Source organism: Pholcus phalangioides, unplaced genomic scaffold (assembly GCF_987345545.1).
Source record: "Pholcus phalangioides strain wild (caught in Gottingen) unplaced genomic scaffold, Ppha-v1.0 ptg000016l_1, whole genome shotgun sequence".
NCBI classification, from domain to species: domain Eukaryota; kingdom Metazoa; phylum Arthropoda; class Arachnida; order Araneae; family Pholcidae; genus Pholcus; species Pholcus phalangioides.
Window position 1 is genome coordinate 2,454,297 of NW_028301609.1, and position 12,356 is coordinate 2,466,652.

The following is a 12,356-nucleotide window of genomic DNA, read 5'->3' on the forward strand; positions in this document are numbered from 1 at the left end:
TTTATTCTTCTCTTCCTCTTTCTATTCTTCTCTTTCCCCTTTCTTTTTATCTCTTCCGCTTTCTTTTTATCTCTTCCGCTTTCTTTTCTTCTCTTCCCTCCTATCTCTTCCTTTTTTTATTCTTCTCTTCCCTTCTTATCTCTTCCTCTTTCAATTCTTTTCTTAATTTTCTTCTTATTTCTTCCTCTGTTCCCTCTCCGCTTATCTTTTCATTTTGCAATTCTTTTCCATTCTCTCTTCATATCTCCCCGTTTCCTCTTTTTCTCCTTTCTTTATTTCCACACTTTGTCTCTATTTCTTTCTTTCTCTTCTTCCTCTATTATCTTCCTCTTCCCTCTTTTCATTTTCCCCGATGATTCGTATCTCTCCCATTTTTTCCCCCTTCTTTTTTCAAGTTTTCTTTTTATCTTTCTTTCTTTCTCTTTTCTTCCCCCTTTCTACTTCTTTCTCTTTTCTTCCCCCTTTCTACTTCTTTCTCCTTCCTCTTTCCTAGTTTCCTTACACTCCCTCCGCTTTCTCTTCTATTTCTCTCATTCCATTTTTTTTACCTGTACTCACTCCTTTTCCTTCTGTCATTATTTTTCCCCTCCCTGTTTCATGTTTCCCTCTATCTTTCACTCGCTTTCCACCATTTTCTTCTCCTTTCGTCCCATCTTTTTCTATTCCTTCTAATCTTTCAAGACCACATCACTTCTGACTTTTGTTTTACATTCTATCTATTCTTTCTTCCATGGTCTCTTTTTTCTCATTTTGATTAAATATTATTGCAAAGTATCGAAAACACAAAGTGTTTATTACATGAATCTTTCAGGGGAAAAAAATGATGAAAAAATTATTATAAATTTCGAAATATTCACCTAGTTACTAATTAACTCACTTTACGTGATTATTGTTCAGAAACTTACCTTGAATATATTGAGACTCTCAAAGTGCGTATCTATAAATGTAAAATATAACTTTTTTTTTTCATTTCTTCTCAAAAAGGTTTTTCTATATTACTCAAACCTGAGATGTGGATGTTTAGAAAATTTAAAAGTGAAAAAAAATCGAACTTGTGAATTCTTTTTGTTTTCTTGTCAAGAGACAGTACAATGCTTCGATGATTTATCGGTCTTCGCTCCATAATTTAAGGTAATATTCCAAAAAGAACAAAAAAAACACGTCATGGTAGAGTCGCTAACCATTAGTGGCGAACATCCACGACAACTCATTGAATTTTCATTTCCACAAGACAACTACAGGTTTAAAGAAAAAAAAGTATCCACACACACGTCCGCACATCATTACAGGAAATGGTCGAAGTACCACTACTACTAAAGAAAGACAAAGAATGAGAGCGACGAAAGGTTTCCACCGTTTTTGTTTTTGTGAGTCCGAGTTCACTAACTAATGGCACAGAAACGATTTCTGTGACATGGAAAAAGCAATAATAACAGAAAAAGTAAAGACAAATGGTCTAAAAAAAAAAGAACAAAAATTCGAAGTTGATTACTTTTCTTTTTCTTTCGTAATGGTTTTCAGGACCATTCGACAGCTCCAGGCATAAATGTTTAGCCTCTGAAGATGAAAGTAGTGGTAAGAACGGAAATAAGTAAATAAATAATAAAAGATTTTCTTCCCTCTCTCTCTCTGTGAAAATCGATACAGCAAAATCTTCTCTTTTCTTTCTTCTATGGGCTTCTACCATCACACCAACTATAATCTCGTATCCTAGGAAAAGGATGGACCTCGAGAGACGAAAAAGAGAGAGTTAAGGTAACAACAACTCGACACTTTAAAGAAAGAAAACATTTCACGTCGACAGGTAGGATGGTTGCCGATGGACCTTGACAGGAGAAGATCGCACAGAAATGGCAAAATCGATGTCTACAGATGGGAGAAAAAAACTTTAAGGGGGGGGGGGAAGAAGAGGAATGGACCGATTTGGCTGAAACTGAATTGATTCTTGCTCGTCCGGTGTCCCGAAGAAACAGAGTTCATTTTTCTCCCCGTCCGATGAAAATCCTGTTTATCCCCACCTTATTATTATTATTTATTTGACAACAGATGGTTAAAATGGAATCCATCTTTCACGATAAAGCGGTTATGATGACGCAACGTCATCGTTTTTTAAAATGCTCAACATCTGCAGCTGGAATTTAAATCTAGTTTCTATATGTAGTACCCATAACCAGGCAATATTATTGTGTAAATACTATCGTGTTCTTGTTGATAACACTGGACAACAATAAAACTGCGTCCGACATGAAAATATGCGAATCCGAATGATTTTGACCCAAGCCTTTTTATTAGATGTTAACTTGCGGGGATTTTGTCCCACTAGCCTTTTTATTTAGCCCACCAGTGAATAGAAAAAAAAATGGCTACTGGTTGGGCCACTGCCTTTTTTCTGTAGTTTTTCCTGAATAGGCTCCAATTGCGAACCCTAATAATGAGATGGAGAGTTAAAGATTAAGCTTGAATCAAAAAAAAAAACTTGTTTGCCCCATTTTTACTGCAATTTTTTTATGAGTTTATTTGAAGAGACTAATACAAAGTGAATGGTTCGTTAGCAAGAGGCCCGCGGTGTGAAATATGCCACTATATCAGGACAAAACCATTCAAAGTCATGACGCCTCGTCCATTTTGTTTTACACATGGCCCTTTTCCCCTTAGAATATTCAAAAACAGCAAGGGTTGGTTCAGAAACGCTGTTTTATTGCACTCGTAACTTTTACAACTCTTTTGGTAAGTCCCAAGTGTCCTTCCAATTCGTCTTAGTTTGTCTTATGGCTTGAGGTTCACGAAGCTGCAAGAGAAAATCGTACATAACCGATATTTCAGTTAGTCCAATTTTGTAGTAAAATTGGGTTTAATTTTCTTAAATACGATGTTATTGAAATGATAAATCATGGTACATATTTGAACAAACAAATTGTTTTTAACAGAAAATAAAAAGGAAAATTATCGTTCACACGTACACATAAGAATAAGAAAAAATATCTCTATTGCCAATAGATGCCTCTAGTGAAACCGAAGCTAATTTTGATTGGAACGCGTACTTAAAGAAACCGAAACTTAAAATAAACAACGTTAATATACAGTGATTTCAATGATTCAGGTCCACGAGAACAAAAAAAAAAATTATTTCAACCGATATTTGACTGCATCAAGTTTCATTTCGATTAAATTTAATTGTGAAAAATTAAATAATAAGGATAACTTATGATTTAATTTTTCTAAAAAAAGAGATTAAACTGTGAGTGCTAAAATAAGCATTAATTCAGAAATTAGTGTTTGAAATCAACAGCAGATAACGCTAGAGAGTAAAATCATTTTTTAGCATGAGCATGAACACATTTTTGCACCAAATTGCACATAATTTCTCAAATAATGTTGAGAAATTTCAAAAATTCCCCCCCCCCCCCGTCACCTACGATGACGAAAATCTGACAGGGCAATCGATCTGTTGCAGAATTCAAAGCCATCCATCTTAAAGGCAATCGAATGAGTCCAAGTCTGACCAATATCTAAACCATTGTGGGGCCGTTCAAGTATTACGTCAGCAAAGTTTTGGCCATTTTTGACCCTCCTCCCCCTCCCCTTGTCAGTCCGTCGGTTGTGGGACACTCTCTGTGTTTATGTTGCTGCCAAAGCCCGAAGTTGGCTACTTCGGGAAGTGGCAAGCCAAATTGGCCCTGCCAATGTCCGAAATTCGGGCTTTTGGCGGACATTATTTATCCTTCAATTTTTTAGCATCGCGTGTGTGTGTATGTGTGTGTGTGTGTGTGTGTGTGTGTGTCTTCCCTTTTCATTTATAAATAATGTCTCCGTGCGAAAAAAAGAGATTAAGAAAAGAGCCTTTTTCTGGATGCAAGGTGAATTCAGAAAGAAAAATCTCGCGATCTCCGCCTGAAAACGCGATCTCTGCCTGAAAACGCTAACTCTTGTCCTCTTGCAACACGGACAAGCTCGCCATCCGTATACATCACCGTAGACACGCCTTTGATTTCCTTATTTCACGTACTGTGGCGTCACACACCGAAGTAAAAAGTTAGCACACAGCCTCCCTAAATTTCAGTGTCCCCCACCCCAGGCGGCGACAGTAGCGACAGAGAAACGATTTTCCTCAGCCCAATATATCGACGAAAAAGACTTTTTGTCTGGGTATTATGAAGAAGTGACCTCGGGAAGAAAAGTTTACCATTACCGGGAATCGAACGCTAGTCCTCTTGCAATCCGGACAAGCGTGCTATCCATCTGCACCACTAGAGACACTGTTATTTGCCTAAGTTAACGGAGGTTGCTAAGTCTCTGCTTGGGCGCGTCACGCCAAAGGTCGTGATAAGGAAAGTGAAGTGTTGCGTCTCTTGTGGTGCATATAGATCGTGAGGTTTGCTCGGATTGCAAGAGAAACGGGGTCCCATTTCACGAGGAGAGCAGCAGACCTCTTTCCGAGTTCATCTCGGTATAACATCCAGAAAGTGTCTTTATCCTTCTTGTATTGAACTGAGGAGAAATCTGTTCACATTCGTGCAAAGTCCTTCATGAATTGAATGGTCCTTCTGCCCGAAGGAAATATTAATTAGATTGTTATTAGAAAGCTCACAATTATGCCTTTATCAAACGTTTGCTATCGTTTCTTTCCAGGAAAACCAATGTATGAGGATCAAAATACTTGGTGACTGTTATTATTGTGTTTCTGGACTTCCAGTTTCAAGACCATGTCACGCTTACAACTGCGTACAGATGGGTTTGGCTATGATCGAAGCCATCAGGTAACTTCTCAACATTTTGGAGAGAAACATAATACGTATAATCAATCACATAAAATTAATTTTATGAAATGAAGTTTCTCCTCAGAGAAAACACTTTCAAGTACAGTACTTTTTTAAATTCAAATCATGATTAAAAAAATACATGACATACGTATAGTGCATTGACGTTCAACCCGTGGGTGGCCAATGTATTCCACAATGAACAATCTTAAACTGACATAAAAGGGAGTACGACAGGTTGCATAGACAGGGTGTTTGAGGGTGTGTATAGTAAACGGGGGAGGCGAATGTCCACTCTAGATTTCCCACCTATGTCAATAATATTTTTAAATTTTAAGGTCATATTTTCATGTTTTTTTAGGTAATAGGTGCTTGCATATTTTGAAGATTTTTAGGTCATAAAAATCCGAGCAATAGTTATCAAAAACCTAACTTTTTCATGTAAAAATGTCCTTGTGATCATGTATGAGCAGCTACCACACCAAGCACATTTTTACTGAAAAATAGGGCAAGTGCAGAAGAAAAAAGTTTACAGGAAACCATTCTCGGAAGCTAACTAAATTACTGGGCCCCGAATTTCCACTTATCCCGGTATACCTTAAAACTAATTGATCAAATTTTGGACATTGGTTCGTGTAAACGTTTCCAACGTATTTAATCACTAAAGACCACGTGTGAGATCTTTACCCATTTTATTTGGCTTGGACGGTATGGTTCAGTTCAAATGTTCTTCTTCATCAGCCATCGTTTGTATTCCTAGTATGTGACCCAAAAAAAGTTCCTCTTTTAAATTAAAAGTTACTCTTCCCGTACGGCCTAAAAAAACCCAATAGTTTTTTAAGGTCCGAAACAATCTCTTCTCAGCAAAACAGAGCCATATCGCAATTTCAAAACAACTGGGATGCTGAATTCACCCAATTAATCACTCCCTCAATCCAACACTGGAGTGTCAAAATGTGTGCTGGTTGACCAAGAATCTACTTGCCGCCAATCCATTGCCGATTTCTCACTTCCAATTTGGAGGGTGGATGGCAAAACTAAAAGAACACTCAATGCCAAACAGTATAAGTATGCTGCTATTAGGTTCACCCAACAAATAGCAACAGGTATTCGAAAAATTTCAATTTTTTTCTTCCTTGTAATCATCATCTCCAAAAATATAGTCAGTCTTTCGAGGAATCTAATACTTGTTCCTCTGACGAAAATCGCTACCTATGGTAATGACTAGAGCCCGGATTATATGCAAATGCATATGTGCGTATGCATTTGCATATTTCGGCCTTTTTTAGCATTAATGCATATAAATGCATAAAATCAGAGTTTTCAGTATAAGTGCATATTTTTGAAGGTTTTATTTGAGCTCGCTCTATTTTTGTTTATAATTTATCAAATAAATATTGTTCATAATATTTTTATAACATCGGTTTTTTTCCGAGAAGGTGGAATTTAGTGAATTAATAAATATTTGTAAAGTATTTTGAAATATTAATCGTTTTATATTAATCGTTTTATATTAATCGTTTTATATTAATCGTTTTATATTAATCGTTTTATATTAATCGTTTTATATTAATCGTTTTATATTAATCGTTTTATGTTAATCGTTTTATATTAATCGTTTAATTAATTAATCGAATATTAATCGTTTTGAAAGGCCATTTCTAAAGATATGTCAAAACGTTAATTTTGTTTTTAGAAATAGTGTCAGAATTATTTTTTTAGTGGTTTTTTTTTTTGTTACGTTGCCACAGAGTTGGTCGGCTAAAGTTGGATTTCTGTAGTTCCCATCTTCGAATGCGAGCCGAACTCCCCGTTAAAAAGTCTCGCCACAGAGAACAACGGGCCTACAACGATACAATTATTCGAGGAATACACTTTCCTCATAGTTAGAAAAATTGTGGCACGTGGCAGCATTATACATAACAATCATTACGCAGAAACATACTTCACGTTAGGTTCACAACACAAACATTCACAGCTTCCAGCATGGCCCCCAGGTCTTCGAGACCACCTGCTAAAATCTCCTCTTTGAGACAGAGCGGTGGTCCGTGATCTGGTTGGGAGGAGGAGGTATTTTCGTTACTGAAGAAAACACAGCTACAGCAAACTGGAAATTGAGAATGCCAGAATAAAAAATATGTAAAAGTTATTTGCATATGTGCGATGTATATACATACATACGTGGGGATATTTTTTCTCCTTCTGTGAATGAATGCATATGCACTAAAAAAAAAAAAAAAAAAGATGCATTTTAAAAACACATCTGTTTTTTTTTTATGCATTTTCTCATCTATTAAGCATATTTTGGAATTTTTAAAATTTTTAGGATTTTCAGTGCATATTCTCTGGGGGCTATCGCATATTTTGGCATTTTAAGGACATATTTCGGCATTTTTAGGACATATTTGGCATAATTTTATAGCATATTTTGGCATAATTTTATAGCATATTTTGGCATAATTTTATAGCATATTTTGGCATAATTTTATAGCATATTTTGGCATAATTTTATAGCATATTTTGGCATAATTTTATAGCATATTTTGGCATAATTTTATAGCATATTTTGGCATAATTTTATAGCATATTTTGGCATAATTTTATAGCATATTTTGGCATAATTTTATAGCATATTTTGGCATAATTTTATAGCATATTTTGGCATAATTTTATAGCATATTCCGCCACTTTTTTACTGCGTATAATCCGGGATCTAGTAATGACTAATATTCAATCATAGACACGTCCCTCAATCTCTTATATAAATAGTACCACATCGTGTCTTTGTTGTCGAATCGCTTAAACCTGTGTTTGTGCAAACATAGAAAAAAAAATGAACTAACTAACCTCTTTTCCCGGAAACCCCAGGTTTCCACTTTTGGTGGATCCTTGCATTGGGGAGGAAAGAATGCGTTTCATTGAAAGAAGGAGATAGAGTAAAAACCATTGCAGAGATTAATACTTGGAATATTATTAAAATTACACAATACCAACATTCGTACTCTTTCAAACGAAATTTGTCAATTTATTTCAATTTTTGGTTTCTTAAAATTGAAATATTCTGATTTTTAAGCATTCGGCTACATATTTTTTTTTTTTTTTTGTTCTCGGTCACGGCAAATACCGACAAAATTACGTAATTCAAGAGACTATGGTTTGGTGTTGAATATTCGAGAACTTTATCAAACTCCTCCAATATTCTGAAGTAGAAAGAGCTCTCGGGAATGCCTGATTCATTCGAACTGAATATCCCGTTACCGAGAATGGAATAAGTTGAAATCCACATTCCTGAGATGGCGATAGTGGTAACTACCAGGACAGAAATCACTCTCTAATAAAGGCCGACAGGGCAGGAGATTCCTAGTTACTCTCGACATGGTGAATTCTAGAAATCTGACATCGAAAGATATCGTCGTGTACTATCTGAATTCCACGTTATGGAGGAGGAAGACATTAACATTGACAATTCTTTTCTCCATCGAACGATCGTCGCGTGGACAAAGAACAAAACTAATCCAAATGAGGAATGTTTTGAACAGCATTTCCATAAGAAATTACTATTGGATTTTCGATGAGTTCAGAATTTTTATTATGAGTAACGGCTTTCGTTTTGCCTATATACATGGTCTCGTTGACGTTTATTTAGAATCCTATCGGCACAATCTTCCAAACTGTTTTTCTATTATTATCTAAGGTTTTATTGTACTCAATAGCCAGACCTTTCTTTCTTTATAATGCACTAGCTATAATACCCGGCGCTGCACGGGTTTTCTTCAATGAGGCTTTTTTGGATCACGTGATATCTCCCTCTTTCTTTGAGGGGCATGCAAACCATGTCTAAGTTAACCAATATAGCGAATTCCTGCGTGACTTCATGAAGTAAACAAATCTAGATTTAAAGAAACATAGGAACGAATTTTTTTTTTCCTTTTTTAAGGGGCGCCAAGTATTTCGATCCCCCTCCCGAACTTCAAGTTATCTATTTCTGCCTGTTTCTGCTTCCAAAAATGCTTAATTAAAGCTGTGGAATTTCTTCGATTCCGGGATCATAATTAATTGTAAAACAACCTAAACACTATATGAATTTATGTAGTTGAATGTTAAAAGCTAATACAAAGACATTAATTTTCATGCTTAAGAAGATATAAATAAAAAGTTAAAATTAATGTTATTGCTTGGATATCTAACTCAAAAGTAGATCCGGATAATCACTTCATATTTAATCTCCTGGGCTTCGTATATCTCAAAGTGAACTCAATATTTCAAAAATATCGAGAATTCAATAAAATTTTTTAAATTATTGATGTGACAGAAAACACCACCATATTTTCGCATTTCTACAGTAAAATCGGCAATTTTAACACTGATTTCTATGAGGATCACCCTTTTCCTGACCCTCAAAGCGATGCTTGATGATGATTATGACGTCTATTCAAAACGCCTCATTACTGGGAGTATTAAAAATGTGGCCAACCATTATAAAGGCATAAACTATTATACATATACATATGCTAACAGGATTAGAGAAGTGACAATCCATTGTAAAGGCATAAAACACGTCTGAAACGCATTGCTAGGGAACCACGGTAACCAAAGTAAACGTTCGGAAAGTGATTGTTGAGGCCCAAAAAACATTGTTGCCCGACAGTTTTTTGCCCATTTGGGGAATTTGCCTTACTCTGACGAAATTTTAAAGTAGCCTATCGTTCAAGTCGGGTCCCATTTGGTATATATGCAAAATTTGGCGACGATTTGGCGATCTAAAATTGCAGATTTGTACAGAGAACATACGCACAGACACACAGAAAATCAATTTTATATAAATATAGATTAAGTGGTCACTTTATCATGAGCAACTTGTCACTGTTTGCAGTACGAATCCATAAACATTGGAAGAACTTGAGTAAGGCAAACGTAAGGCCAGAAATACACTATAAAAGATTGAAAAAAAGATATTTTACAAAACAAAAAAGCAACCAATAAGCCTATTGGTTACATATGCTAAAACTGGTTGCATTTTTCAATTTTATTAAAGAACTTTCATCAAACTTTGATAGTGTAATCCCTGCCTAAAGGGTAGTGGACGGTGACTGCTATTTCATCTATTGTGGCTGATGTTTTCATTTATTTGAAAGTTAAGACCTGCCTAGTGAGCCAATTTGCAGAAAATTCACGACAGAAGTTTGTCACATGTGAGTGATTGAGCAAGTGAGTGAATGTGTGTAAGTGATTTATTGGCGTTAATTGGCGATGAGAAATTTTAGGCAGCAGTTCGATTTTGAACTTCGCCAATCCTTCGGCGCTAATCCTTAGCTCGCCATCAAATTCAGATATTTCGATGAAATTGGTGTCACCCCTGATAGGATTTTTCCTGTTCTTTCCAAACATGTTTGCGTGTAGGTCTCCCAGAAACTTCTCAAATTTGGGGTTTTTTTTCAGAATTGAGCACCCCTATTTGCCCATAATCGTAATATCCATAATAATTCGAAAACGGTAGAGGACAGGGTTGGTAGGGTGTTTCATGTTCCACTTGAGCTCGTCTATCACTCCTTTTCGTTTGGCAGAACGTGTCACGTTCACCCTGTATATACATCCAATAATCTAAAACTTCACATTATCGCGATCTAAATAGCAAGAATGATTATTATGCATTAATTCGAGTGTTATGTCTAAATCCTTCCTTGGACTTTCAAGAGACGTTTGTACTTGAATATCTCTTATTCCATATCGGTATTCTTGTTTTTACAGGATGATCAGAGAAGCAACTGAGGTCAACGTGGACATGAGGATCGGAGTCCACACTGGCGATGTATTGTGTGGAGTTCTTGGCTTGAGAAAATGGCAGTTCGACGTGTGGTCGGACGACGTGACTTTAGCGAACCATATGGAATCCGGAGGAGTTCCGGGGTAATAATAATGCAATGCCTCCCTTCTTATCAATTATTTTGTTACAAATGTCGGTAACTGATACGTATGTTTATAAATAATGAATTTACGCCTTTTAGATGAAATAGTGAAACTAATTTCTTGATCATTCATACTTTCATAGAACCAAAAATATTTTCCTTCCGGACTTGATCCGACTTTCTATGTGTAGTACCTAGTCTTTCCACGATTACAAAATTCCAGCAGTTGTTCTACCATCTGATTTGAGCTCCCGAGTGAAAGGCATCCGTAGCTGATTGGCTGGAAGTCGGTCGAAAGTTTTGTGCACCAGAAGAACGTTTTATAAATCAGCATTACTTTTGACCGTCACGAAAATAGGTCAAACTTTAAATCCAAATAACTTTTGTACGTACATTACGTGCAAAGGCAATGTTCGATATCTCGTTGGACACATGAAGACCCGATGTTTCCAGTGACAGTACAGTCGTCCCTGCGTATTCGCGGGAGTTACGTTCTAGGGGTGTTCGCGAATACGGAAAATCCGCGAATAACCCAAACCCTAAACATTTTTGTTTTTAAAGGAATCTCAATTTTACAGTATCCAGGGTTTCTAGGTGATCGTAAATTCCAGTTAATTTGTTAGAACATAGTAACAAAGCTACTTTTAGCAATTTTTCTACACGTAATAAACGTACCACATATAGGTCTATTTCATGGAAACAATTCGTTGCCCATTCAAACTTACGAGACCCTTCACTATGTTGCTCATAATGAATACGCCTCCTAATTCTTAATCTTGACCATCTTCATCGCGTTTGTTAAGGCGCTTCAGTTCAGGAGCAGTCAGTTCGATTAATCCCTCCTCTGCCGATTTCTCAATTGCTATATTTATTAATTCTCTAATTTATTTTATCTCTACATCAGCGAATCAATCTCCATTAAGAATTCAGGAAAAATCTTTCCGAAGCTTTTCCACATTGTTTATACAAAATACTAGGAGGTATGACTCATTCTTATCATCAATACCTCATGGATTTGCAGATTAAATAATGACGGCTGTGTTGCAAAATATACTATGCATATAACTTACATACTTTTTTGTCGCATCCACAGAAAAAGAGTACTCTCTACATTAAAGACATGGTGGATCCAGGCCTATATAGTAGCAGGTTGAACTACAGCGACGGCTGACCGAAGTTTACATTCTTATTTCTTGATACATTAGGTGGGGGAACAAAGTTCTGGCCAGAAATTTATTGTTTGGGGAAAAAGGATACAGAAACAAAAAGCAAGAAATATCTTTTCGGAAGAAAGTCATAGAAGATTATTCCACGATGATCCCACTAGACAGGCAATACGACCTTCTTGCGTGTCAGTGTGCGTCTGGTGACCTTTTTTTCCTTCGCACCGAGCAATTTCCAGCTGGATTGTCGAGGGAAATATCCATAGTAGAAACAGTATCCTACTGTTCTCTGACTCTCCTAAAACGGAATTTATCGCGATTGCAGCCCTTAAACCACTAAGTTTGGATTTTCAGTGGAACCAAATGATGTGACAAAACTTAAGATCTTTCAACATACATTTTACACGTCCCGCATTGCACCTAAAAGTTGCAAACAGCGAACAGAATTTTGCGTACTACTAGAACACACTTTAACTTTTCCAAAACTATCGCGTTTATGCAAATTAGACTGTAAACACGACCACTACAGA

At 36.3% G+C, this 12,356-nt stretch overlaps 1 protein-coding gene across 2 annotated transcripts in view; it reads left to right on the forward strand.

The window, feature by feature from the left end:
* Ac76E (adenylate cyclase type 2 Ac76E) overlaps positions 1-12,356 on the forward strand; it is a 303,933-nt gene that overhangs the window by 208,796 nt on the left and 82,781 nt on the right. For both annotated transcript variants that reach the window (XM_089245805.1, XM_089245806.1), the window contains 2 exons: positions 4,630-4,757; positions 10,506-10,664. In XM_089245805.1, the coding sequence (XP_089101931.1) occupies positions 4,630-4,757; positions 10,506-10,664 (287 nt within the window). The remainder of the gene's footprint in view (positions 1-4,629; positions 4,758-10,505; positions 10,665-12,356) is intronic.